The sequence below is a fragment of the Lynx canadensis genome, chromosome B3 (assembly GCF_007474595.2).
Source record: "Lynx canadensis isolate LIC74 chromosome B3, mLynCan4.pri.v2, whole genome shotgun sequence".
NCBI lineage: Eukaryota > Metazoa > Chordata > Mammalia > Carnivora > Felidae > Lynx > Lynx canadensis.
Genome location: NC_044308.2, coordinates 46,640,592 through 46,668,117, shown reverse-complemented (window position 1 = coordinate 46,668,117; position 27,526 = coordinate 46,640,592). Strand labels below are relative to the sequence as shown.

At 45.0% G+C, this 27,526-nt stretch overlaps 1 protein-coding gene across 2 annotated transcripts in view; it reads left to right on the top strand.

Annotated features, from left to right (window-relative positions):
- The window catches only part of LOC115515878 (myocardial zonula adherens protein), a 90,774-nt gene that overhangs the window by 21,298 nt on the left and 41,950 nt on the right, over positions 1-27,526 (top strand). For both annotated transcript variants that reach the window (XM_030318091.1, XM_030318092.1), the window contains exons 3-10: positions 1,315-1,470; positions 5,209-5,301; positions 9,369-9,482; positions 13,292-13,444; positions 17,829-17,954; positions 18,968-19,096; positions 23,516-23,595; positions 25,524-25,629. In XM_030318091.1, the coding sequence (XP_030173951.1) occupies positions 1,315-1,470; positions 5,209-5,301; positions 9,369-9,482; positions 13,292-13,444; positions 17,829-17,954; positions 18,968-19,096; positions 23,516-23,595; positions 25,524-25,629 (957 nt within the window). The remainder of the gene's footprint in view (positions 1-1,314; positions 1,471-5,208; positions 5,302-9,368; positions 9,483-13,291; positions 13,445-17,828; positions 17,955-18,967; positions 19,097-23,515; positions 23,596-25,523; positions 25,630-27,526) is intronic.

The window sequence follows — 27,526 nt, the reverse complement described above, 5'->3', positions numbered from 1 at the left end:
TTTCTTTGACAAAGTTTAAAGAAATGGACTTACAAGATTTTCATTCTGCCACAAATGAATGATTTTAAAATGCAGATGACAGTTTTGCCTGCCAAAAAATATGGTGTGAGTTGCATGGAAGGAATTTTTGCAAAAGTGGCTTAAAACTCAGTGGGAGGGCAGAGTCGCTCTTATGGAATTCAGGCTTCTGCAAGGTGATTGCCAAAGTACAGGGGTTAGCCCAAGGGGATATGGGACGTAGGCCGGTTTGTCTGTGAAGTCTCAGTCCCTGGTTTTTTCTCGCCCTTCTATGCTGTGGAGGCTCTGACTCTATCCCCCTGCATCTAACAGAGCCTGCAGTATGGGGAAGTATACTTTGTGTCGCACAGAATTGGTCTTGAATCTAGACGTGTGACTATCAGCAAGTTATTTAACCTCTCTGAGCTTTGTTTTTCTCATCTGTAAAGTGGAGAGGACAATTGCCACGTCATAGGGTGGTTGTCTTCACAACTTAGGTGTACTAAGGGACACACCCAACCTATAGTAGAGGCTGAACAGATCTTAAGTTCCCTTTCTCCCACTTCTTGAGCCTTCATAGTCTACACGGGTGTTAGGACTTGGCCATGTTACACCTTCCGAGAGTATTTGCATTTCAACCCTGAGCAAAGCTTCAGGTGAAGGAAGTAAGGCACAGGAAGATGGTTTTGGAGTGAAGTCATGCTGCCTCTGCCTGGCTTTTCAGAAATATTTCATGAATGGTCACAGCAGGTTGTGTACTCACCCCCACCTCCTTTTCTCAGAGTGGGCTCCAGAGTCAGTCCTGACCTCAGGGGATAATGTGGCTGCCAGGGGGCAGCCCACATTCTTCTCCTGCTATCTCAGCCTCCTGTATTGCAAGTGATGTGTTTCGTGATGAGGTTGAGGGCACACGGAGGAACTGAGATCAGGGGAAAAGCAGCATTACCAGCTTACTAGGAATGTGAGAATGCAGGCACTTGATGTTGTCATGATGGACAACACAGGTCTGTCTGGCACCTTTGTAAGAATGAGAAAGGTGCCCTGCTCCGGGGCGAGGTGCCCACTCTTGGGTGGGTGGTTAGGGTTTCTGTAGAAATTTGAGAAAGGTACCCTTTCTCTACAGTAAAAGGCTGGCTCCACCCATGCTGGGTGCCAGTGGGAGAACAGCGAGCAGGCAGTGTTTCCCCTGTTTCTCTTTGCCCCTGGGCTCCTCTGTGCCAGCACAGCCCGCACAGCCATATATGGTGCGCCCATTATCACAGCTGTTTCCACGAGGCCTAAATGACCATTACCCTTTTCTCCTTTCCACCTTCGTAGCGTCCTGACTTAAGCAATGGAGAACCGACCAGGAAACTTCCCCAGGGTGTTGTCTACGGTGTGGTGCGGAGATCAGATCCCAACGAACAGAAAGAAATGGTGGTGTATGGGTGGTCCACCAATCAGCTGAAAGAAGAGATGAACTACATCAAAGACGTGAGTCATTTAAGGACTTTTGTTTGTTTATCCTCTTTTTGTAGCATGTGAGAAGGTGGAGTCAGAAGCATCGATGTGAATGTAATAAGACATTTTGGAAGAATTCCTAGCGTCGCCTTTTTGGGTGGAAATATTTCTACATATCTTTATGGTAATGTTAAAAATACGGATGTAATTCTGCACTGAGGTACAGAGTGAACTTCTGGATGTTACTAAGCAGGGGTACTCAGGAGACCAAATGACTCCTTTCCATGAATGATACAGATGCTTTTAAGCAATTTTGCTTATTACATTGTATATTCTACTCTTAATATATAAGTTTGGAAAACTATAAATTCGTTTGCTTTTCACCATAAGTAACGGAAAAGCCGACAAAGGAAATTTGTGTCATGTGGGGCTAAGTCCAGGGGTGGGTGGGCTCCAGGCAGGGCACGTCCAGTCTCCAGTCCTACTTCTCTGAGTTTCGCTTGGTTCTTTCCTCCTTCATCCTCAGGCTCATGGCATCATCTGAGCATGTGATGGTGTCTGGAGGAAGAGAAGAGGCCGCTTATCTCTGGTTTCTTTTTAGAGGCCCTCTTTTAGGCTTCTCCTCATGTCTCATTGGCCAGGACTGGGTCACATGCCCATTCCCAAATCTATCGCTGGATGGATCCCCTGCTGAGGAGAATGAGATTGATGATGGCTGGCTCAGACCAATTAATTATGTTCAAACAGATGCTGAGAAGTCAACCACACTAGACACAGTCTGTCCTAGGCCAATCAATGCCATTTCTTTGTGTTTAATATTCCATTTCTTCTTAATTACACACTCTTTGAAGAAAGAATGGGAAATACAAAAATGTATGAATCCATACATTTTTTATTATGAATCCATAATTCTGACATTTAACCAGAACAGTTGTTAAGGAGCATTTCCTTCTAAATTTTTTATTTCTTTTTGTCTTCTCTCCATCCATCCATCCATCCATCCATCCATCTATCCATCCCTCCATCCATCCATCTATCCATCTATCTATCTTCATTCCTTTTTGGTTATTTTGGCCTCTCAGTGCCCTTGTTTTCCAAATCAGTGTGAGTAAATAGAGAGCACATGAGTTACTTTCATGCTCATGGGCCCTGAACACCAACCTGTGGCCTAGAAAGTGCTCTTGAGAAACAGAGCCAGGTGGGGGCAGTGGCCTACCCCAGAGGTACCATGTCTGTTTTTGGCCCAGCCAAGGTTTTGTTCTCTCTGGGGTTCAGTTTTCTCCTGTGTAGATTGCAGAGTTTGGGAAGGGGCCCCCAAAGTCAAAACTGCCAGCTTTGTGGGGCACCTGGGTGGCCCAGTCGGTTAAGCATCCGACTTCGGCTCAGCTCATGATCTCGCAGTTTGAGTTCGAGCCCCGCGTTGGGCTTTGTGCTGACAGCTCAGAGCCTGGAGCCTGCTTCAGATTCTGTGTTTTCCTCTCTTTCTGCCCCTCCCCCACTCGTGCTCTGTCTCTCTCTCTCTCTCAAAAATAAACATTAAAAAAATTTTTTAAAACCTGCACACCCCATTTTATTTGGTGCGTTTGCAGGCAAGATACAAAGTCATGTTGTCAACTTTTATATGGATTTTTTAAAAGAACATCTCTGATCAAATATTAAAAATAACTGTTGGACACCTTCTTTCATGTCTTGAAAGATTTGGGTATTTGTATAATTAAAAGGAATAAAACATAATCTTGTCTTGATTAAAAGTAGTATAATAAATGCTTAATAGAGAAAATAAAAGCGAAACGAGCTATACACATACACAAATGCATAGGACATGTGTTATCTCAAATCCCTAGTCATCCTATCCCCGAATACAATTTGTAATCATTCAGAATATATCATTCCTGATTTTCATATATAAGAGCAACTTGAACATTCCTAGTCTCCAGTATTTTTCTCACAGAAATACTTAGTCCCTCTTTACTTAAAGTCCTCAGATAACATGGCAGTGCTTCAGACGTAAGCCTTTTAAACAAGGCTGAGACTTGCCATTTGCCCAAGACAAAAACAGCAGGTGGAGGCTGGTTGTGAACCAGGGGTGACATGTGCCTAGGTCACAGGAGTGGTTCTGACCTGAATTGCCAGCCTCCATTAAAAAATTAATTTCCAGGTTCCACCTCCTATAGTTGGCTTCAGATCCATCTCGCGCTGGCTCATCCCTAAGCATGTTTATGGGGTTGTTTGTTCTTTCTTGCCATGAGTGACTCTGGCCCAGTTAGCTTCCTGCAGTATTTGCCACCCAGCTCCCCCAGTCCCCACTGGTGAGCAGTACCAGAGCCAACTCAGGGCCACGGTAAAAGCCATTCTGTCTACCCAGAGTGAAGAGTTGTGCTTTTGGTCTCATTTTTCTAAAATGTTTGTAGATGACAGGAAGAAAGTAGACTCTTATCAGAATTCATCTAGTGAAGGCTTGGCCTCTTGCCTTGCACCCCCCTCTCCTGCACCCCCTGCTGAAATATTTACCAATATGCAGTCACCCTGAATAAACATGCAGTCTGATTTAAAGCCATGTGCTAGCTGTGCAAATGCAGCTTCAAGGTGAAGTCTCCCCATGCTGTCCCCAGCACACTGGTTATTCCAACCAACTGTTGCCTTTGAGCCCTTCTGGCATTGGAAGTTCTGGAGCCTCCCTATAGAGGGCTCCCTTGAGACCTCTTTTCCTTTTTTTTTTTTTTAATTAAAAAAAATTTTTTTTTAATTTATTTTAGAGAGAGAGAGTGAGTGAGAGCAGAGGAGAGAGGCGGAGAGGGAGAGAGGGAAAGAGAGAGAGAGACTCTTAAGCAGGCTCCACACTCATCACAGAGCCTGATGCAAGGCTCAATGGCAGGATCATGACCTGAGCTGAAACCAAAAGGTTGACACTTCACCAACTGAGCCGCACAGACGCTGTGAGGCTTCTTTTCTGTTGGAGGATTCCTGAGTTCTCCATCAATCAGAGGGGTAGCAGAAGAAGGGAGGAGACAGGGACAAGGTTTTTTCCTTTTATTTACAAAATTTGTAAGGCTCTCCTTACCACTCCAGAAGTGCTACTATAGAAAAAACTTAAACAGTGATTATGTAAACAGATGTTAGGGGTCACCCTGACTTTTGTTCTATTTTATGCCTTATTGTGATTATTGAAGAACTGATGTTCAAATTTATGGGCTTTCTAGGCTCCTAATTCCCTGCTGTACATCCCAGGTATTTAATTGCTCTTTGTTGGTCAGAGTGGAGATAGAGAAAATTAGAAGTTGCTTTTTGCTTTTTGGATTTTTGATTCCTCTTAGCTGCCTGTTTATAGAGTCAACTTGTTAAAATTTTTGTACTTACAAAAATGTGCAATAGAAAGAAGGGTAAATAAAGAAAAAAAAAAAGAAGAAAAAGAGGTAAATCTTACCTGAATGTGGTTTAATAGGTGATAGGTGAATTTCAACAAACCATTTTTTCTTCAGAGCTTATTATTTAGTAATTAATCTTTATTAATAATTATATACAATCATAGTACATATTTATTATCATTGTTACTGTTTGGACAGTACCACTGGCTCTTAACTAGATGTCAGGATGATTTTTCTCCCTTAATCTCCTCAGTGTCATGTACTTAAAATTATGTGTGTGTTTTTTTTGTGTGTGTGGGCCCGTCTTCCCATTAGGGTTTCTTAAAACCTTTAAATTAGGGTTTTGGCAGTCTTAATGTAAAAGTGTTATAACTTGATCTTTAACCAGCATCTTTGTGGGCTGCAGGTGAGAGCCACTTTGGAAAAAGTAAGGAAGCGAATGTATGGAGACTATGATGAAATGAGACAGAAGATTCGACAGCTCACCCAGGAACTGTCAGTAAGTCAATGTCCCAGTGACTTGGAAATATGGAAGGATGGTAGGTCTTAGAACTCCCTCCCAGTGGCTGGTACCTGAACATATCTGAGTTTATGATGTTCTTTGTGAATGGCATCCTATTTTTTTTTTTAAATTTTTTTTTTCAACGTTTATTTATTTTTGGGACAGAGAGAGACAGAGCATGAACGGGGGAGGGGCAAAGAGAGAGGGAGAATCGGAAACAGGCTCCAGGCTCCGAGCCATCAGCCCAGAGCCTGACGCGGGGCTCGAACTCACAGACCGCGAGATCGTGACCTGGCTGAAGTCGGACGCTTAACCGACTGCGCCACCCAGGCGCCCCTTTTTTTTTTTTTTTTTAAATTTTTTTTTGAATGGCATCCTATTTTAAGTGAACTGAGATTTTATCACAGAATTAAGCTTATTATTTTGAGGAATATTTTTTGTGGCAAGGATAATCTTTGCCTTCAAAGCATTCCCTGTAGAGTCAGGAACAAGACAAGGAAGCCAGCTATCATTGTTACTATTTAACATTGTACCTAAGAACTAGCCAATGGAACTAAACAAGAGAAATAAATTTAGTGGTATAAAAACTGGGAGGGTAGATGTAGGGCTGTCACTGTTTACAAACTATATGATCATATACCCAGAAAGCTCAAGTGAACCAACGAAAAAAACACTACTATAAAAAATAATTTTGTAAGGTAGCAGGATAAAAAAATTAATAGATACAAACAAATGGACTTAATCCTACAAAAAACAACCAGTTAGAAGTAAAAAGAGCAACAGAAAACCACCAGATACCTAGGAGTAAACTCTAACAAGAGGAAAGACATACCATGTGCTAAGACGGGAAACACCAACATCAGTCAGTATTGTTCAGGTTAATATACAAATGTAATGTAACCCAATAAAAATACGAACAGATTTTTATTTTATGTTGTGTCTTTACAGCTGGACTAGGTGATTCCAAAGTATACAGAAAATAAATATGAACAGTTGAAATTCTGGGGGGAAAAATACAGCGAGGGAGACTAGCTCTATTAATATTACAAGAAACTGAGAGACCGTCAGAGATTAGAAGAGTATCACATTGGCACATAAATAAATAAGCATCCATGAAAAAGCCCAGAAATTTACCCCAATATATTATAAACGCAGCATCTCAAATAAAGGGAGGAAAATGGACCAGTCAGCATATGCTGTTGGGACAGACATACATTTAGATAAATTCCAAAGAGATCAAAGATTTAAATATTGAAGGTAAAACTTAAAAGTGCCAGAAGAAAATATATTTGAATTCTCTTATACTCTAAGGGTGAAAAAGGCTTTTTATTACTCTGACATGAAATCTCAGGACCATAAAAGAAACGTTTGGTAATTTCGACTACGCTGACATGAAAGACGTGTGCTGGCAGGGCCACTAGTCAAAATCCAAGGACAAACCTAGGAAAAGTGATTTGCCCTTCATCTCCTAGATAACAGGCTAAGTTTCTGAGTATTCAAAAAAGTGCCCAGGCATCAAGAAGAAAAGGCCACAAGCCATAAAAATAGGCAAAATATTTGTTACAAGTAACCTACAGCAAGATGAAGGTGAAGACTTCTTCAGTGTCTGACAGGATGCTCAACCCCACTCCCAATAAGAGGGATGCAGACGCAAACCAGCCTGAGATGGAACTTTTACCTATGAGATCAGCACACCTGCAGGAACAGGACAAGACATTGTTAGCAGTGCTGTGGAGAAACAGTCAGGTGGCTGGATAGGATGTCATTGTGTAGTACTCCCAGGGACAGCAAAATGGCCGTATCTGCCACATCCTATATCCTGTGACTCAGCAATTCCGTTCTTAAGAACATACTCTATAAACTCTCACGTTGTGAAATGACCTATGTGTGAAAGTAGTTATCACAGCACTGTTTGTAACAGTAATGAGATTGGAAACCTAAACATCCATGAAGAAGGGGAAAGTAAAATAAATTGTGACGCTACAGTAGAATATGCAGAATTTAAAAAGAAGGTGGGGAGGAGGTGGGGAGGGGAGAGGAGAGAATAAAAAGAACAAGTAAGCTCTTCAAAAACAGATATGGAAAGATTTCAAAGATACAGAGTGGATGGTAAAAAAAAAAAAAAAAAAAAAAAGCAAGATACAAGAAAATACCTACAATGAGCCACCACTTATGTAAAACAGAAGGGGAAAATAAGTGTTTAGCTAGTTTTGCGGGTGCAAAAGTAGTTACTAGAAGGATGATCCAGAAACTTAATTTTTTTTAATGTTTATTTTTGAGAGAGAGAGAGTGAGTGAGCACCAGCGCGAGAGGGGCAGAGAGAGAGGGAGACACAGAATCCTAAGCAAGCTCCAGGCTTTGAGCTGTCAGCACAGAGCCCAATGCGGGGCTCAAACTCACAGGGTGTCAGCCAAAGTTGGATGTTCAACCGACTGAGCCACCCAGGGACCTCTGATTCTTTTTTATTTTTCAATGTTTATTTTTGAGAGGGGGGCAGACAGAGAGGATCCAAAGTAGGCTGTGTGCTGACAGCAGAGAGTCCGATGAGGGGGCTCGAACCCCTGAACTACGAGATCATGACCTGAGCTGAAGTTAGATGCTTAACCAACTGAACCCCCGGTGCCTCTCAATAATTGTGATTCCTGATTGAAGATCAGAGTGGGCAAGGTGGTGCCTGAGTAGATGGGATGGGAGTGATAGATGTATTTGAATGTGTACCTTTTATACTTTGTAAGTGTTTGAACTGTGTGGATGTATTACAGATTTAAGAAAAAATAACATTCCTGTGGTTTAAACAAACTAATGCCTGTGAGAAAAAAAAATTTTTTATATTTGAAATTCACAGTGTTGAAGAACAAAAGCCCATGCATATATGACCTACTTTCCATAAAAATTAGTTTCTGCAGGAAGGAAGCATAGGTACAGCAGTCGTGCATTAGGGTTTAGCATATGGCTTGGCTGCGAGATGGTCTGCTTAGGTAAGACCCGCTGCCTTGACGATAGGCGTGGGGCTGTGTAAACATACCCACCTAGCCCATTCTCACTGGCTTGTGGGAGGACACTTGTGAAATTCTCACATACTTGTGGAAATTTCACTCTGCCTTCCACTGACACACGTCAACATCTGTAATTAAAGCCAGGGGATGGGATTTGCAATAGATGCACAAATAGTCTCTGCCCCTGGCTTTCCATTACCATCTCCTGCACACCCTCATTTTCTTTTGTGAGAACGGTCATGGGAACGCCGTCTCTCTGCCTATAGTCTTCTCCTCCTCCAGGCCACCCCACATTCCACAGCCGGAATAAGATTCCTAAATTCCTGCTGTGTGAACACGCCCGTGAACAAGAACGTGCCACACGCTCCTGGTCCTGGTCTGCTGTGTCAACTCTGCCTCCCACTCTTGGAGCGCACCTCCTCTTCTGTCATTTCTGACTGCTTGTGGCTCCCACACACCACGCAGGGCTCTACCCTTGAGCCTGCTCGGAACCCTCACCCTCTAGTTCTGCCTCCCTGCTTCTGTATGTCCAGCCCTCCTTGAAGGTCTAGCTTGGGACTGGTGGGGTGGAACTGTCTCTGATGAAACAGTCTCAAACATGTTCAACACACACGCCCAACAAAGGTAACACAGCAACAGCCGCGAAACAACTCTTAGGACTGCGTGAGCCCCGAATGTGTTCTTTCTGTGGTGAGGAGAAAGAGCAAGATGGCCCGAGAAGGTATTGGACCTGGGTTCTCATTCTAGCTGTGCCACTGCTCATCTGTTGGGGAGCAAATCCCTTAACTCTGATTCTGTTTCCTCTGTATAAAAGGGGATGTTCCGGCTGCTGCACGATGTTGTGAGGACTAAGTGAGGCCCCACGGGTGAACGTGTAAATACTATACAAAAGAAAAGCGTTCTTGTCTGTCTTCTCTTCGGGTCATGCAGATGTTGATACTGTAATTTTAAGCTGTACTTCACACATCACTGAAATGGATGTGGCTCCTGTCAGGAGAAGGTTCCGGCCTAACCTAAGATTGTTGCTGGTATATATGGTTTTGTGTAACCACTTGACATCCTGTCCAGGTTTCACAGGCTCAGCAGGAGTATCTGGAGAATCACATCCAGACACAGTCGTCAGCCCTGGACAGCTTTAATGCCATGAACTCAGCCTTAGCATCGGACTCCATCGGCCTGCAGGTACTCATCTGCTCACTGTTGCCCTCTGTGACAGGGTGAGCACGCTGAACCACACGTGGGCCCTGTGCCTTTGTAGAAGAGTAAGCCACGGGATGTCCTCAGTTCATTATTCAGTTCCTTCAAGCATGGCCACAGTAAAGACCCTGCTAGGAAGCCAGAGAAAGAAGTTAAAGAAGGCGCTTCCAAGCTGAGACTCTAAACCTTTGAGCTGCATTTGTCTTTGCCATCATTAAAATGGGGGTTCAGATTCTGAGTTGCACACAGAGGTGTCACTTTCTCCAGGAGGTGCCCCGGTGGTCATAAGTGTCAGTGCCTTAAATAACACAGAAGCTCCTGCTCTTTGCAGCCCCAGTGTTACAGGATATTCCACCCAAGCATGGAGAAGGCAGACTTAATCAAAGACAGTCTATATTTATTCATGGCAAGTAACTCTCAGAGGCTGTTAAGCACTTTTTCCTAATTTAGAAATTCTTTCTTTCTCTTTCTTTCTTTCTTTCTTTCTTTCTTTCTTTCTTTCTTTCTTTCTTTCTTTTTTAAAGTTTATTTATTTTGAGAGAGGGAGAGGGAGCAAGCAGGGGAGGGGCAGAGAGAGAGGGAGAGAGAATCCCAAGCAGGCTCCGCACTGTCAGTGAAGAGCCTAACGCAGGGCTTGAACTCACGAACTGTGAGATCATGACCTGAGCTGAAATCAAGAGTCAGAAGTTGAACTGACTGAAGCAGCCAGGTGCCCCAGAAATTATTTTCCAGTAAAAGAAATCGTGTGCCCAAGGAGTATCTTATAGCACCAGACAGGGAAGAGAAAGACTGTGTTGTTAACCCACTTCCAGAGGATTGCTCTCGTGGTTAATCTGATTTGCTAGGAGTTAACCACTCCAGTGTTACCCATTGTTACCCTTCCAACCCGAGTCCTCTATGTCCTATGCAAATTAACTTGAAACTGTTCAGAACAAAGTGTTATGTTCACCAGAAACAGCTTCCCTTGGCTTTAGCTTCCAAATATGTAAACAATAGTTTCTGCCTCTCCTCCAAGTTTATGTGGCTTTTATCTTTTTACCCTCCTCTTAAAGGTTCCACAGCTATTTCCTATCCTTTCCGGTTCTGTATAAATAACTTATCAGATAAGCATGCACATTTTCATGTTGGGATTATCCACTTCCCTATGAACCGAATATTCCCTAACAACAAGTGTTATGGCAGTAGTACCAACCGCGAAGCGAGGCCACTGTCCAGCAGTGGGCCTGGGTGGGCGTTGTGTTTGGATTTGTCTGGGAGAACATTTGCTTCTTTCTTTCTTCTACTTCTTCTTCTTTTTTTTTTTTTTTAAGTTTTTATTTATTTTGAGACAGCACAATGGGGAAGGGGCAGAAAGAAAGAAATGGAGAGAGAGAATCCCAAGCAGGCTCTAAGGAACCCAGAGCCTGATGTGGGGCTCGATCTTACGAAGTGTGAGAACCAAGAGTCACACGCTTAACCGACCGAGCCACCCAGGCTCCCCTGGGAGGCCATTTCTGGTTGGGTCTCTGAGCCTCACCCTTTTCCTGTTCCTTCTTAGTGCATGCCAGTTTTCCCCCACCTCAGGCCAACCCCTACTCTGGCTCTAGTTTATTCAGAAGCCTTTGTTTTTCCCTTTCTCCGGCCATCAACTGGTCTTAGAAAGGCTCCCTTTCCTTCTCTCTTGGACATCTTCTCCCTGGCCATCCAGGAAGTGCTGTACCTCATCTGAGATCAGACCTGGTCTGCATTGATACTCCTTTTCTGGTGTTTCGTCCCTGCCATACTTCTGCTCTGCCATCCTCACTGGTACCCCAGGCATTTACTTCAGAGGTCAGCTGTTAGCACAGGGTCATCTATAACCCAGGGACCCTGACTGGTTCCTAGTTGTGATCCAGTGTCTTGGCCCAGGGCAAACAGCAGAGCTTTATAATGAAAAGATTAAAAATTATTGTTAAAAGTTAGAAGCAGAAGGGGAAAGAGAAAATGGAGAAAAGAAAGGCATCATCTCACAGACAGGAGATCTGAAGATAGTTGTCATCTTATTTCTGCAAGACCCTGACCTCTTCCATTGCCAGTCTTTCTGTTGTCATTTTTATTAAAAAAAAAAATTTTTTTTTTAACGTTTATTTATTTTTGGGACAGAGAGAGACAGAGCATGAACGGGGGAGGGGCAGAGAGAGAGGGAGACAAAGAATCGGAAGCAGGCGCCAGGCTCCGAGCCATCAGCCCAGAGCCCGATGTGGGGCTCGAACTCACGGACTGCGAGATCGTGACCTGAGCTGAAGTCGGACGCTTAACCCACTGAGCCACCCAAGCGCCCCTCTGTTTTCATTTTTATTGACAGAGAGACCAGACTGTTGGTTTGATATCATAGGATGTTGGAAGTGGAAGGAACTGTTGCGATGATCTCCGGTCCCTTTGTTTTATGGATAAATAAACCGAGGCCAGCAGAGAAATGACTTGAACAGGGTGTCTGCCTCGTAGCAGAACCATGACTAGAGCCTTGGCCTCTTGGTCCAGATGTAGGTTCGTGAGCACAGGAGTTGTATCTGTAATGCCGGTGGGCCTTGGAGAGGGCGTGGTTGGGCCAGGTCAGGTGGTTTCTAAAGCCCCTTGCAGCTCAAATATTTTTCTGATTCTGTGCTTCCAAATGGCTTCTCTATTTTCTTTAATGCCTTTGTACCACCATCCAAAATCCTTGCTCTTGATTAAAGTCAGTTTAGGAATGGGAGGCTTTTTATCCAAATTGGAGGCTAAGGATTTGAGGAGGCTTCAGAGACTGATCATCTACAAAAAGGACAAAAGTGTTGAGACGTGTGTCCAACACCAGTCTCCGGATCTTCTGCCTGACAGTTGAACATGATTTGGGGAGGTGTTAGATAATGCCCATAACTAAGGCTCAGTGGTAAGAATTCTGGGTTATGGAAGCTGTTCTGTGTACGGACAGTTAACCAAATAGAACCCAAAGCATTAAATAGCAATTATCAGTATAATCACTCTCGATCCGGTGGGTGGCCCGGAGTAATAATCAACGGGCTTTTGACACTTGTGAGGCCCTTGTCTGAGTCACCAAACTCTGTTCTCTGTGACTCCTTCATTGCCACCCTTCTGTGCCTAAGAGGAGAAGGTGAAGCATTTGCTGGCATTACAGGAGCCTCGACCACGCGGTGGCTGTCCTGGCTGGGGGTCTCTGAGTACAGAAGTGACAGCCTCTTTAAGGGAAAAGGGGAGTATCTTCATTCTGCAAAACATGTGTTTTGTTTTATTTCGTTGTGGGAATTTGAAAGATACAGAAGACACATGGAAGGAAATAAATATCCTTCATAATCCTATGACACAGAGATAACCACTATTTGGATTTTGGTGATGTGCATCTTAGTCTTTAAAATTTTTTTTCTCTGCATAAACACATTTGAACACATGCTTATACGTTTTCCTTTTCAAAATAGGATTGTTCTGTCCACGATTTTCCAACCCATTTTTTTCCATGTGAAATGATGGGTTATGAATACTTTTCCTTGGAAAGTCTCCTTTTAATCCATTTCGGTCCATCCTAAGCAGTGGCAAGCGGTGTGGGCAGAGGTTGTGGGGTGTCATGGGGGATGCTCGCTGGCCCATTTGACTACAGAGCTGCAGACCTCTTTACCATGGTATGGGGGAACCCACAGCCCCTTAGACACCAGGGTCCCGGCTTGCAATTGTTAGGGCCTGACATCTGTCTCAATGGTTAATGGCAAAGGGATGTCCTGGTGCATGACTTGGCCATATCGTCTCACACCACCAGATCTGGTTTTGCTTTTTTTTCATCCCACTAGAAAACCCTCGTGGATGTTACTTTGGAAAATAGCAACATTAAGGACCAGATCAGAAATCTGCAGCAGACCTATGAAGCATCCATGGACAAGCTGCGGGAAAAGCAGAGGCAGTTGGAGGCAGCGCAAGTTGAAAACCAGCTGCTGAAAATGAAGGTAACGTGTAGAGGCAGAGACTTCCGCCTGACCCTTCTCTTCTTTCCTTTTTCTCTCTCTTCCTAGCCTCAACATTCCATCTCCTTTTCTCTGTTTTCTTAGTTGGCGTTTCCTTCCCTTTAGTGGCCAGCTCCACCGGGTGTGGCTTGAAGGCACCGAGGGGGTTTCTGTGTTCCCTACTGTCAGTCCGGATTGGGGTGCACCATGAATACTCCCAAGTGGGCACTCCTTCCTGGCCCCAGTGGCCTCAAGGGCTGCTGAGACAGTCACCATGGCACTGCTGTTTCATATGGAGAGGGCACTGGGGGTGCCCACAGACCTAGGACTTCAGAAGCCCCACTGTTTAGATTTGCTCTGATATCTCTAGGTTTTTCTGTCTGGTTTGATAATAAAGAGCCTAAGAGCATGCAGGAAGAAGACTGATGGGTGACCAATGGCTCTGGACAGTGTTCCTCTTGCCCACCAGGCTGGGCTTATTCCTCAGCTGGGCTTCTGATGCCTTGGAGGTCTTAGTGCCCCTTCCACATTTGACACAAGATTGAATTCCTACCCACTGGCAGGAGCAGACCCGAGAATGGCTCATAGGATTCACTCAGCAAATTATTTCCAGAACGAATTTGTTTTTACTTAAGTATGTGGTTTTTAAAATGCGTTCCACACAGCATTAGGCAGTCCTGGAGGAGCATGCCTCATAGAGAGTACATCCATATAATTCATTGCTCAAAGCAGAATACATTTGGGAATGAAAGGTGGTGCTATTAAGAATTGATTTATGGGGGCGCCTGGGTGGCGCAGTCGGTTAAGCGTCCGACTTCAGCCAGGTCACGATCTCGCGGTCCGGGAGTTCGAGCCCCGCGTCAGGCTCTGGGCTGATGGCTCGGAGCCTGGAGCCTGTTTCCGATTCTGTGTCTCCCTCTCTCTCTGCCCCTCCCCCGTTCATGCTCTGTCTCTCTCTGTCCCAGAGATAAATAAACGTTGAAAAAAAAATTAAAAAAAAAAAAAAAAAAAAAAAAAAGATGGTCTCTTTAAAAAAAAGAATTGATTTATGGAGACGAACTGGGACAGGTGGTCATGTGGCCCCCCCTCTGTGTGGGCTGCCTCAGATGGGGCGGGGGGCTGCCACCCTGCACTGTGTAGTCACAGTGATTCTCATCCCACGGGTTCGTGCCATCACAGTCCACTTGGCCCAACCCAGCCACCCTGACCAGGTAGCTCTAGAGCAGATCCTCTCCTCTTTGCTTTGCTTCAAGCAGGGCGGCTCTTCTCTTTATTATTGCATATATTGTATTTCTGAGTAAGAGTTACTTTGGAAAAAAGGGATGTGTTGCTGAAAAACCCCAAAATTACTGTTTTAAGTCTTTTTCTCAGCGTAGGATCTTGATCCAGTCGTTCATCCCACTAGCATGTATTCAGTGCGTACCATACATGTCTGCCCTGCACGTTCCTGTGTGTTCCAGGACGGTGTGGTGTCAGGCGTCCAGGGACATCATCAGGCAGTGTGGTTGTCTGGCTGCTTCCACGGAGACCAAGCCTCTACGCTATGTCTCATCCTCAGTTGCCTGTTTTAGAGGCTGATGCTGTACTTCACTAGTGTTCCCAACCCCCACAGAAAGAGTTGCAGGACTCAGAGTATTTCACACGACCTAGATGCAGAGCAGGACAGGAGGGACAGAACCCTTTCTAGAAGTCCGTGTGCGCAGTGGAGATGGGGTGCAGGACACATTGTGTGTCTCCCAGCTGATGATAATCGATGTTCAGGATATCCCATTTTGTGGCCCTTGCAGCAGAACTTCTCCAGTGATGGAGAAGGTTGAATTAGAGGGCGCCAAGAGAGACTTTTGTGAAATCTTAGAAATAAACGTCATGTAACCTATTGAGGTTGAAGTATACCTTCCTTATCCAGAGGTTACATATCCAGAAAGCAAACACCAGCCGCTTCCAGCCTTTGCCCTGCTCACCCACAATTCTGCTGGCCTTTTTTTTTTTTTTAATCTCCTAAACTGGACCTGCACATAAACACTAGCCTGATCTGGCTTAGTGTTCCTCAGATCAAGTGGAAATGTTTCCAAATGCAATATTTGGGGAAGGACAAGGTAGAAAGGCTGACTCCAGCTTTCTCGTATGAGCTGAAGTGTTTCCTAGGTGCTCTTGGGCCAGCATACTAATGGGACAGCTTCAACTTCATGTGGGCAGCATGTCTTCAAAACCCTCCTGGCTTTGACATAACAAAATTTTAAGTACCGGGTGCACATGGTGGGGGAAAAAAGCCAAACAGTTTGAAAAATAATCTAGAAATACACTTGCAGCCTAGGATTCTGATTTCTCCACACCCTCACCAACACTTGTTACTGTCTCACTGCTTGTGGCCATCCTAGGGGTATGAAGTGCTGTCTCTTTGTGGTTTTGTGTTTCCCTGATAGCTGATGATGTTGAGCATATTTCTTGTGCTTATAGGTCATTTGTGTATCTTCCCAAAGAAGATACCTATTAGTTCCTTTGCCCATTTTAAAATTGGATTATTTATATTCTATTATTGAGTTGTACATTTTTTTTTTTATATATGCTGGATACAAGTTATTAGAGATGTGGTTTGTGGATCTTTTCTCTATCTGGGTTGTCTTTTCACTTTCTTGATGGTATCCTTTTTTTTTTTTTTTTTTTTTTATTTTTTTTTTTTCAACGTTTATTTATTTTTGGGACAGAGAGAGACAGAGCATGAACGGGGGAGGGGCAGAGAGAGAGGGAGACACAGAATCGGAAACAGGCTCCAGGCTCTGAGCCATCAGCCCAGAGCCCGACGCGGGGCTCGAACTCACGGACCGCGAGATCGTGACCTGGCTGAAGTCGGACGCTTAACCGACTGCGCCACCCAGGCGCCCCATTGATGGTATCCTTTTGAAACGCAGAAGTTTTAATATTAAATACTGATGAAGTCTTTCTATTTATCTTTTTTTTTAACTTTTAAAGTTTATTTGTTTATTCTGAGAGAACGAGAGAGCGTGGGGGGAGGGGCAGAGAGGGAGAGACTCCCAAGCAGGCTCTGTGCTGTGCTGTTAGCATAGAACACGTTGTGGGGCTCGAAACCACAAACCAGGAGATCATGACCTGAGCTGAAATCAAGAGTCAGACACTTAACTGACTGAGCCACCCAGGCGCCCCTCAATTTAGCTTTTGTCACATGTGCTTTTGGTGTTATATCTAAGAAACCATTGCCTCATCAAAGGTCAGAAAGATTTACCTTATGTTCTCTTCTAAGAGTTTTATAGTTTTGGCTTTTATGATTAAACCTTTGATCCATTTTGACTTAATTTTTGGATATGGTGTGTTAGGTTTCTAACATCATTCTTTGTATACGGCTATCCACTTGTCCCAGTGCTGTATTTTGAAAAAACTATTCTTTGCCCATCAAATGGTCTTGGTAGGTAATTTCTCAGAATTTAATTTTTTTTTGGTAACAGATAAACAGTTTATGTGATTCAGAGTCAAATCTACGAAACAGTATGTTCAGAAATCGAATATCTGTATCTGTATATTCCCTTTCCTGTCTTACTCCTTCCTTCCTTCTACAGGTAACCTTTGAATTTTTTTTTTTTAAGGTTTATTCATTTTTCAGAGACAGAGACAAAGTGTGAGTGGGGTGGGACAGACAGAGAGGGAATCACAGAATCTGAAGCAGGCTCCAGGTTCTGAGCTGTCAGCACAGAGCCCGATGCAGGGCTCAAACCCATGGACTGCAAAATCATGACTTGAGCTGAAGTTGGATGCTTAACCGACTGAGCCACCCAGGCACCCCATGAATTTTTTTTAATTTATAATTTATCACACTCTGACCCAATTCTAATAATGTACTGATTTTTGGGCCCACAACAGAATACTTGAGAATTAAAAAAGTTTATCGTTTTGATGCCAGTTAGGGCATGGAAATATTATCCAGAGAAAAAGTTTGTTGAAATTGATAGAATAAAAGATAATAAAACTTCAGGATCAAAAGACATTAGGCAGGAAAAGTCATTGAAGAAAAAGGGGTTAAGAAGATAGCAAATCGTGGACACATTTTCGAGAGAATTCAATTTAAGGCTAAATTTGGGAACCAGGGCTGATACTTAGGTAGGTTTCTGTCTTGTGAAAGCGTCACTCGTGTGGAATGTGTTTGTCCTGATACCATAGTGTGAGGTACTGCTCTTTCTTTTTCTGCCCCTCCACTCGCCCTCTCCCTTCCTCCCAACGGGGTCCCTCTCCCGTTAGCTCCTGCTGCTTCTGTCTCCCGCAGAGTCTTGGTCCGGGGGTTCACCCCAGAGTGTCCACAGGTGACACACATGGTGCAAAAGGTGCTATTCCCCCGGAACCTGCAAGAGCTGGAGCTCTGAGATGAGTGTCTCTGTAGGTGGAATCCTCCCAGGAAGCCAACGCCGAGGTGATGCGAGAGATGACCAAGAAGCTGTACAGCCAGTACGAGGAGAAGCTGCAGGAAGAGCAGCGGAAGCACAGTGCGGAGAAGGAGGCTCTGCTGGTGTGTATGTCACAGCTGCCCAGGAGGCAGCAGGGAGCGTCGGGTTCGTTACTGCTGGCGAGGCTTGCGTAGCAGGGCTTCTGCTTGGAGGGGAGTCCGTGGACTCTAACACGGGCGAGGGGCAGGTTGTTTATTCACTTGCTCACTCCCTCCCCCGTTTCTCCCTCCCTTCCTCTGCTCATCCCCCTCTTTTCCCACAGTGGCCCCCAGTCTCTGCCTCCAGGTACACTCCAGCCAGCCTCAGGCAGGTCCCTGACTTACCTGCAGCCACGCCCTTCCCCCCTCCCCCTGCTCCTCTCCACCTCAAATACCCTCCTCCCCTGCCCTTGCTCCCACCTAAGCTCCTGAAAGGCCTTGAAAATGCCACCCTCTTGGTGAGTGAAATCTTTCCCGTTCACTAGAAGTGTCCGCTGTCTTTGGGAAGCCCCTGCTCTCTCTCCGCTCCTTGCTTCGGCATTCTGTTGTTCCTGTTATTAGAGTTGGACTGTCCGTCTCCCATCCTGGGTTCTCTAGGAGAGAGTACAAGTTCCTTGAAGGCAGGGAGTCCGGGGCTGCCTTATCTTGTGTTCTTAAAGCTCAGTAGATGTCTGAATGGTTGACTGAGTTGGTGCTTTGCATTGTGGGAGAACGGTCTGGACATTCTGCATTCAATTCCACATGGGGCCCCTGCTCCACTTTGCACTGTGGGCAAATACAGTGACCCTTCAAGCATCCAGTCAAGGGAGAAAGAACATTTGTAGACTTCTTTCTTTTTTCAGACATAAGGACTCAGGTAGGGAGAAAGGAGAAAATATAACTAGGCCCGTTAAAAGGCCACGTGATGTTTCTTTATTTACGTATGAGAACCAGAATCATGGGAGTTGAGTTCATGATCTGAGTTCACAACACTGCTAAGCCCCAAGGCTATGCTTTTAAAGAGACATGATTTAGCAAGGCCAGCACCATTTGGACCCTAGTTAGCAGCCTAACCTAGACTCCATGGCTGTGCTGAGGACGGTGTGTTTCTTTTGCAGGAAGAAACCAATAGTTTTCTGAAAGCTATTGAAGAAGCCAATAAAAAGATGGAGGCGGCGGAGATCAGCCTAGAGGAGAAGGACCAGAAGATTGGAGAGCTGGACAGGCTGATTGAGCGCATGGAAAAGGTAACAGACACTGCTCTTGGCCCAGCACCCACTTGCCCAGACCCCCCTACCCCGTCTCTGCAGTCCCCTGCAGGCCTGTCTGAAGGTGTGAGAAGCCCTCAGCACCCATCCCTCCCATCCCTCCGATTTGTGATTTAAACAGGAAAGACAAAGCTGTAAGAAAAGCATGAAGTCCAACAGAACTCTCATTGGTAATTATTTTGATGCTTTAAAAAACATTCCACCTGTAATGATTTATAAAAATTAATATTTTAGCACCCTGCTTTGCTGGGGTCCCAGGCATGAATTTCGTTTACTCATTGAGTAACCAAACCTTATTTAAATGTTACATCAACACCCTGAGTCTGCTGTTTCTTGGGCATGCATCTGAAAGGTTGGCTTTTCTCTCATATGGCAGAGCGGAGGAGACCACATTTTCTTTGTGTGCGGGTGGGGATGGGGGTAGGCTGTGGAAGGCGGGAGATGAGCTGAGATAACAAAGCCAATTTAGAGAAGGGAGGAAGCTGAAATTAGGCAGAAAGTGGAAAACAGGAAGAAGGGGTGGAAGAGAGGAAAGAGAAAAAGCAGGAAAGAAGAAGAGGGAAGAGGGACCTTGAGCAGGTGACATCTGACTTCTGGGGGAGGAGTGGTAGTTTAGGGCCAAAGCTGTGGCTGGTTTCTGGAGGATGGCTCTTACCAGCGTGTGGGTCTGCAGAATAGCAGTGACCTGCCAGGACCGTGACATAGAAGTACCCAGTAACTCATGCTGAGCATTCTGAGGCTGGTGATGAGCAAGGGATAATGACAGTGTGAGCAAGGTCAACACTTAGGTTTCCAGTGATTCTGAGAGAGGTCTCCTTACCCCTGGTATCTGCAACATAGGCCCCTGTACAGTCCCCGGACAAGGTGAGGTGTAACCAGCGTGGGAATGGTATTAAATTCAGTGTTCTGGATTCAGCTTCAGGGCTTGTGGGGGCCTCTGCTTTAGGATCTGTCTTTATTTGGGAGAGACTTGAGAAAAGCGAAGGATCCGTTATTGCCTCACCTCTCTTCCTTGGGAAAACAGAATCCTATCTTTTATTGAAGAGAAGAGGGTAAAACTGTATGTTTACAACTCACATCAGTATAGGTTGGAGGTGGTAGTCGTGAAGATTGTGCCATGATGGCATTTTTCTAGAACATAGGTGAGCTTTCTCCCACATTCTGCTTCCCTGAAACAAGAGAAGATAGTAGTCATGCAAATGCTCCCTGTGGATGACAGATTTTCCTGCCACGCAGAAGCACAAAGTGAGCGGGCAGCTTGTGTTTTGAACAGGATGCTGTCTTACAGAGACTGCCCATGGGGTGGCTAAAAATACAGGTTTTAGAATCAGGCAGCCTAGGGTTTGAATCGTGCCTCTCTTTTGTATTTGTGGGCAGTTACTTGACTCTTCCAAACTGGGTTTCCTTTTCTGTAAAATGCTGATAATAATAATTCTTAAGGCTTTGTGAGGAGTAAATGAGAAAAGTCCACACAAAGTGCTAAGCATGTTGCCTGGCATATAGTAGTGGCTCTGAAATGTGTGTCTCTGATTCGATTTTGTCACAGACTTGCCTGAGTGTCTGTCCCCAGTCAACTTTTTCTTGGCTGGGCCTTTTTTATGGCTTATCTTCTTTTCTTTTTTTTTTTAAATTTTTTTTTTTAACGTTTATTTATTTTGAGACAGAGAGAGAGCATGAACAGGGGAGGGTTAGAGAGAGAGGGAGACACAGAATCTGAAACAGGCTCCAGGCTCTGAGCGGTCAGCACAGAGCCCGATGCGGGGCTCGAACTCACAGACCGCGAGATCATGACCTGAGCCGAAGTCGGACGCTTAACTGACCGAGCCACCCAAGCGCCTGGCTTATCTTCTGGCTTATCTTCTTTGTACCCTTGGGATTCTGAAAGTGTCCAGCATTTTCCCCCACTGATTTCCACATGGAGCCTGTGTGAGAGGTGATGGGCGGGAGGCCAGGGGAGGTGGTAAGGCCGGCCGTCCCTGTCAGCATTTATGTGACACGTGATGTTCCTCAAGTCCTGTCACCTTTTTCTGACAGAAAAAGATTTGTTCTTTTTCTAAATTTTCTTTTCCATTTAGGCTTGAGGTATGCTAGCTTTATTTAGCTAGGATTAGGTATTCCAATTGACTGCTCCTCCTCCCTCAGGGGTACCTCTTTCAGAGCAGGAATTGTGCCAAATCTCTCTCACACACTATGTGAACAGCATGTCCACAGGCATGAACTGTGGCAGTGTCATATCCTGCTTGCTCCTATTTTTGGATTTTCCAAACACCTTTCTTTTCTGATTAGTAGAAATCTTTTAAGGGGTGTGATCTCTCAGGGACCCTGCTGTGGAAAAGGTAACATTCTGTGCTTGGGTGGTGGTTTCACAGTTATATACAAATGTAAGAACTTGTCGCATAGTGTTGACTTAAAATTTATTGTACATCAGTTTAGAAAAGCCCTGACTCTATTACAGCTTTTTTTTTTTTTTTGAGTCTGCCTTGGGGGGGCTCACTCGTGGGACATCTGTCACTATTATTTCGGGGCTTATGTAAACTTCCAGCCAGCAGGCAATCATATGAGAACAGGGGAGCATTCTGCCCAGGTGGGCGGTAAGAAGGTCTTTGCAGGAGAGATTGATTGATTATTTTAAACAAAATGCTTAGTTTTGAGAGACAGAGTGTATACAAGGGCATGGGAGGGGCAGACAGAGAGGGTGATAGAGGATCCGACGTGGGGCTTGAACCCACGAATCATGAGATCGTGACCTGAGCTGAAGTTGGCTGCTTAACTGCCTGAACCACCCAGGTGCCCTGCTGGAGAGATTTAAAAACAAAATCAAAACCCCACCCGAAGTTGGTCTTCTTTTATCCGTCAGTGATAATACGGTCTTCCTGCCAGAGTGGGCTGTTCCCCCATCTCTTTGGTCTGTTCCTTGGGGATCACAGCTTGTGGCATCACAAGTTATGGGAGTTAGATTGTCAAAGATTTGCTTTTAATAATTTGGTGGTAAAAACTTGTTGGGAGAATCTCTGAGAATAATGATGAAGCACAGTAATACTTAGGGCCCAATAGCATGAGCAGAATTTGATAAATTTCATTTTAAGGACATCTGTTACACTAACATCTGTAATGTATTTAGAGCAATTTTGGTTATGATGGATGCTACGATTTTGTCAACATTTTCTACTTTGTCCACACAAATAATTGTCCGTGTTCTTATGTTACCTTTCTGGATGAACTTAAATTTTTTTTTTTTAATGTTTGTTTATTTTTGAGAGAGACGCAGAGCGCGAGCAGGGGAGGGGCAGAGAGAGGGAGACAGAATCCGAAGCAGGCTCCAGGCTCTGAGCTGTCAGCACAGAGCCCGGCGTGGGGCTCAAACTCACAAACTGTGAGATCATGACCTGAGCTGAAGTCGGATGCTTAACCGACTGAGCCACCCAGGTGCCCCTTTTTCCTAGCCTTTTCTAACTTCTAGAAACCGCCTGCATTCCTTGGCTGAGGGCTGTAGCTGGCAGCTTCCAAGCCAGCAGTGTAGCATTTTCCAATCTCTGTCTCCAGCCCTTCTTCCTCCTTCAATAAGGTCCCAGCTGGATAATCCAGAATCATTCCCCCATTTTGACACCCTTAACGTAATCACATCTGCAAGTTCCTTTTTATGTGTAAGGCAACATACTCACAGGTTTCAGGAAGTAGGATGTGGACATCACTGGGCGGCCATCCGTTATTCTGACTACCACAGTACATTGGTACAACTGAACATACATACCTGTATAAACCCCACCAGCTTAGTGTATAGGATGTTACCCAAATCCCAGAGACTCTTTTCTTGATAATGCAGAAAATAATCAAGTATTTTGCAATATCATAGGACACTGACTTCAGAGTATTGATTGTCATATTTTAGAACTGTAAATTTTCACAAGATACCTGAACCTAAGTTGATTGGTTCCTTTTTTAAATTTTTTTTTTTTTCCAACGTTTATTTATTTTTGGGACAGAGAGAGACAGAGCATGAACGGGGGAGGGGCAGAGAGAGAGGGAGACACAGAATCGGAAACAGGCTCCAGGCTCTGAGCCATCAGCCCAGAGCCTGACGCGGGGCTCGAACTCCCGGACCGCGAGATCGTGACCTGGCTGAAGTCAGACGCCTAACCGACTGCACCACCCAGGCGCCCTGATTGGTTCCTTTTTTAAAAAATAAATCTGGCTTTCTCCAGCATATTTGTCTCTAATTCACAAATACATCTGTAAATGCAATCCAAGAGATTTGGTATTTTTGAGCTCTGTTTGGACTCTGGTGAGTGGATGTGGAAATCCCACAGGGAACTTGAACTGACCAGCGCTGGAATTGCTCAATACACATTCCCTGTCCAGCCTGGAATCCATTGATTCCAATGTCGGTGTCTGTTTTAGGAACGCCATCAACTACAGCTACAGCTCCTGGAGCATGAAACAGAAATGTCAGGGGAAATAACTGGTTCTGACAAGGAAAGGTAAGACCGCTGCCCTTTATCTTGTACTGGCTTTACACGCTGGGGCGGCCATGCTGTGTTTCTGCGGGCTCTCCATTTCCTCGCCTTTTCCTTCATTTGGCCATCCTTGCTGCAGACTTCTGTTTGTAAAATCTCGGCCTGAGAGCTTCCACTGCAGGGCCAGTTTCTTCAGTAGCTCACAGCCACGTCTTCCAGCCTGTGGTTGATTGTTAGCACGGGGGGAGCACACCACAGACTGTCTTGGGTGCAAAAGTTCAGTCTATAAATGTTCTTCGTAACCTTTGACTCCACAGGATGCACCTTGTTGATGAGAAAACTCAGTAGCTGTGACTAATACCATTGCAATGGAAACTAATTTTAAAATGCCTTTTTTTGGTTTCCAAACATTGTTGACTCAGACCTTGCCTCGTCCCCTGGCTATGGACGTATAAAGCCCTGCATGGAAAATGAGGGGGCAGGACTTGGTCCCCTCTAGAAATCAGAAGGCAGAGAGGACATGCATGGCCCTCTGGTGAAGGAAAACGAGTGGAGATGATTTGAGCAATTTGAATGAGTTACTTAACTTAGCTGAGATTCTTTGCCGATCTGTAAACTGAGAATTGTTTTTTGTTTTTTTTTTTAATTTTTTTAACGTTTATTTTTGAGACAGAGAGAGACAGAGCATGAACGGGGGAGGGTCAGAGGGAGGGAGACACAGAATCTGAAACAGGCTCGAGGCTCTGAGCTGTCAGCACAGAGCCCGCACAGAGCCCGACGCGGGGCTCGAACTCACGGACCGCGAGATCATGACCCGAGCCGAAGTCGGCCGCTTAACCGACTGAGCCACCCAGGCGCCCCGAGAATTGTTTTTAAAGGGGAGGGGGTTGCGGTGACTATGGCAGTGCCCATCTTATGGGGTCATTAATAGTGAGGGAGCCTGTGGGCATGCTGCCTGCCATATGGTACACGCCGAAAAACATCTGTTTTCTTGCCTCTTGGCAACTTCACAGTTTGCACTCTGCTGTAGATTTGAACGTAGTGCTGAGGAGGGACCTGGCAGAGTGCTGTAGTGGTCAGCAAACCCCACCAGACCCTTTGTCCAGTGCTCCATTCCAGTGGCCCCGAAGAACTGAGGCGTCTGCCTGCTGGTTCCTCTGGTTTCATTGAATGAAGCAAAGTCAGAAGATAGTTTGTGCTGGTTATTTATTTATTTATTTTAAACTTTATTTTTGAGAGAGAGAGAAAGCAAGTAGGGAAGGGGCAGAGGAGGGAGAGAGAATCCCAAGCAGGCTCTGCACTGTCAGCTCAGAGCCCAACACAGGACCCAGACCTGCAAACTGCGAGATCATGATCTGAGTCGAAACCAGGAGTCGGATGCTTAACCGACTGAGCCACCCAGGCGCCCCAGTCTGTGCTGTTTTAAAACAAAACTATGAAATGTTTTATGATGCAGCCCAATCTGTTTTGATGCAGAGAAAGTCCTTCAACATGTTCCCCATTTTCCCAAAATAAATGATGTGTAGAAGACTACAATTCCAGACTTCCCAGGACTCAGCCACTTGGTTTCAGATATTGTGTTCTGCATACTAGACTCCTCTCCTCCTCCGTTATCTGAATCAAGGCATTTTATTGGATCTTCCAATATTGTATTAGTTCCAGAACAGAGAGCCCCTCATTCTGTAAGTGGTGCAAAAAAAATACCTGTTTTAGTCCCTGGAAAGTAGAGTCACTGTCCTTAAACAAGGTAAAACTTGCAACTGGGGGCTTGAGAAAGAGTCCCATGGTTCCTCCTGTAGCAGGGTGGTCGAGCCCTCGTTCATCCCCAGGAGACACGATGCATGATGGAGTTCTCGTTCTTGTTCTGGCAGTGTTCCCTGGGTGGTGACTCTCCTTGCTGGTGTTGCTGCTTTGGTTTAGGACTCCGTGCCTCTTTGTTCTCTTTTGGTCAGGTATCAGCAGCTGGAGGAGGCATCTGCCAGCCTCCGGGAACGGATCAGACACCTAGACGACATGGTGCATTGCCAGCAGAAGAAAGTCAAACAGATGGTTGAGGAGGTAAGCTGCTGTGAAAGGTCACGGGCCAGCATTATTGTCTGTTATGGGGACACTTCGGCCCTGGATCTGGATCTGACTCTCAGCTCAGTTTTGTGTGGCTCACAAGTGAACGTGCTCAGGCCACTGTCTTCGTGGCCCAGAGGAAAATTTCCTCATATGTCCCCCTGCAGGCTGGTGATTATCTTTCTAATCAGATCAGAGGGTTATAGTTAAGACAACTGGGAAGCACAGTCGTAAGGTCACTCACTTTCAGAGGGCAGCAATTCCCCAAATGGGCACCTGCAGCCCAGGGGACCCAAGGGTGTGACAGGAAAAGTTTCCTTTAGTCAGGTCTCTGCACTTCTTTGTACCTGGCTGCCTCTCTCCCAGTGACCACTCCATCTTTCCTTCCTCTGTGGACAGGTGTCCTTTCTCTCCCCTCCCCTCTCCATCTCCTCCTTCCTCTTCTCCCTTCTTCCCTCAGTGTCTTCTCTATCTCTTCTCTCTCTGTCTGTCTGTGGGATATCAGACTATATGCTGGACATAGCTTGCTTGTCTGTTTTTCTAAACGGAAAAAAAAAAACAGGTAAGTTGAACATTAATATTTCTGCAGGAGGAAAACAAATTATTTTAATTGTGTTACTAAAATCTGTTTCTCTCTCTCGTGGTGCTCGATAGAGGAAAGCCCAAGCTGTGGTATAGCTAATCTCATGTTATTGTATCTTTCTTGCTGAATTAATAAATTGGATAGAAAAAAGGAACAGTTAGTACTAACAGACTTATAAGAATTCCCTGCAATCTGATTCTCTATCTTGCAAAGAAAAGAAAAGGCTTTTAGTTTAATTAAACAATTGGTTGGCACTGGAAAAACTGAAAAAAAAAAAACCCACATTTTCCTTATATTAAACACTACTCTAGGGGCGCCTGGGTGGCGCAGTCGGTTAAGCGTCCGACTTCAGCCAGGTCACGATCTCGCGGCCCGTGAGTTCGAGCCCCGCGTCGGGCTCTGGGCTGATGGCTCAGAGCCTGGAGCCTGTTTCCGATTCTGTGTCTCCCTCTCTCTCTGCCCCTCCCCTGTTCATGCTCTGTCTCTCTCTGTCCCAAAAATAAATAAAAACGTTGAAAAAAAAAATTAAAAAAAAAACACTACTCTGAAAAGTTATCTATTTTATTAATGAATCATTAAAATTAAAAGCCTGTCTACTTCTAGTAAAAACCACACACACGACAAAGATACCAAAAGTATATGTATTTCATTAATCTGTAAACTGTTGGTGATACTGGTGGAGTGAGGTTAGGGTCAGGGAACTGTGAAGCTATGGAGGGCTACTTTGTTCTCTTGAAGGGTAAATGTATACATTAGGTGAAATCTGTTGCCTAAACAAGAAATCCATTCATACTGCGTTAAGTCCTGTGTGCCTTATATTGGCTCATCTCCAAGCCTCAGGGAGCAGAATAGTGGAAGGAGGAGTCCCTGTGCACTCCCATAGCACAGGCAGGCTGGAGCAGTTGTGAGAAAAGCACTTGGGGAACCATGGATGTCAGATCATAGCTTCTCTGCTTCTGAATTTCACATGCAAGATGTCTGGGGCAAGGCTGGCCCTGTTTCCATGGGGCTCTTTGACTGTAGAGCACTGCATTTCTCTCAACTTTGCATTGTTTTCATGTATTAGGGAACCAGTGAACCAAACCTCATACTAGTTGGCTTCTTTTCAGTTATTCTCTGTAAGGGTTTAAGATCGGTCCCCAAATCAGAGATACTTCTTAAAGAGACACAGTCAAGTAGTTTAGGATTCTGTTTTCTAACTTCTGGAATATAACAGGCATACCGCTTTGAAGGGAGTAGGGGAAAATCGATATATGAAAATAGGTTGGTGTATAAAGATCACTGTCCATGCCTTGCTTCTCTACCTGTGAC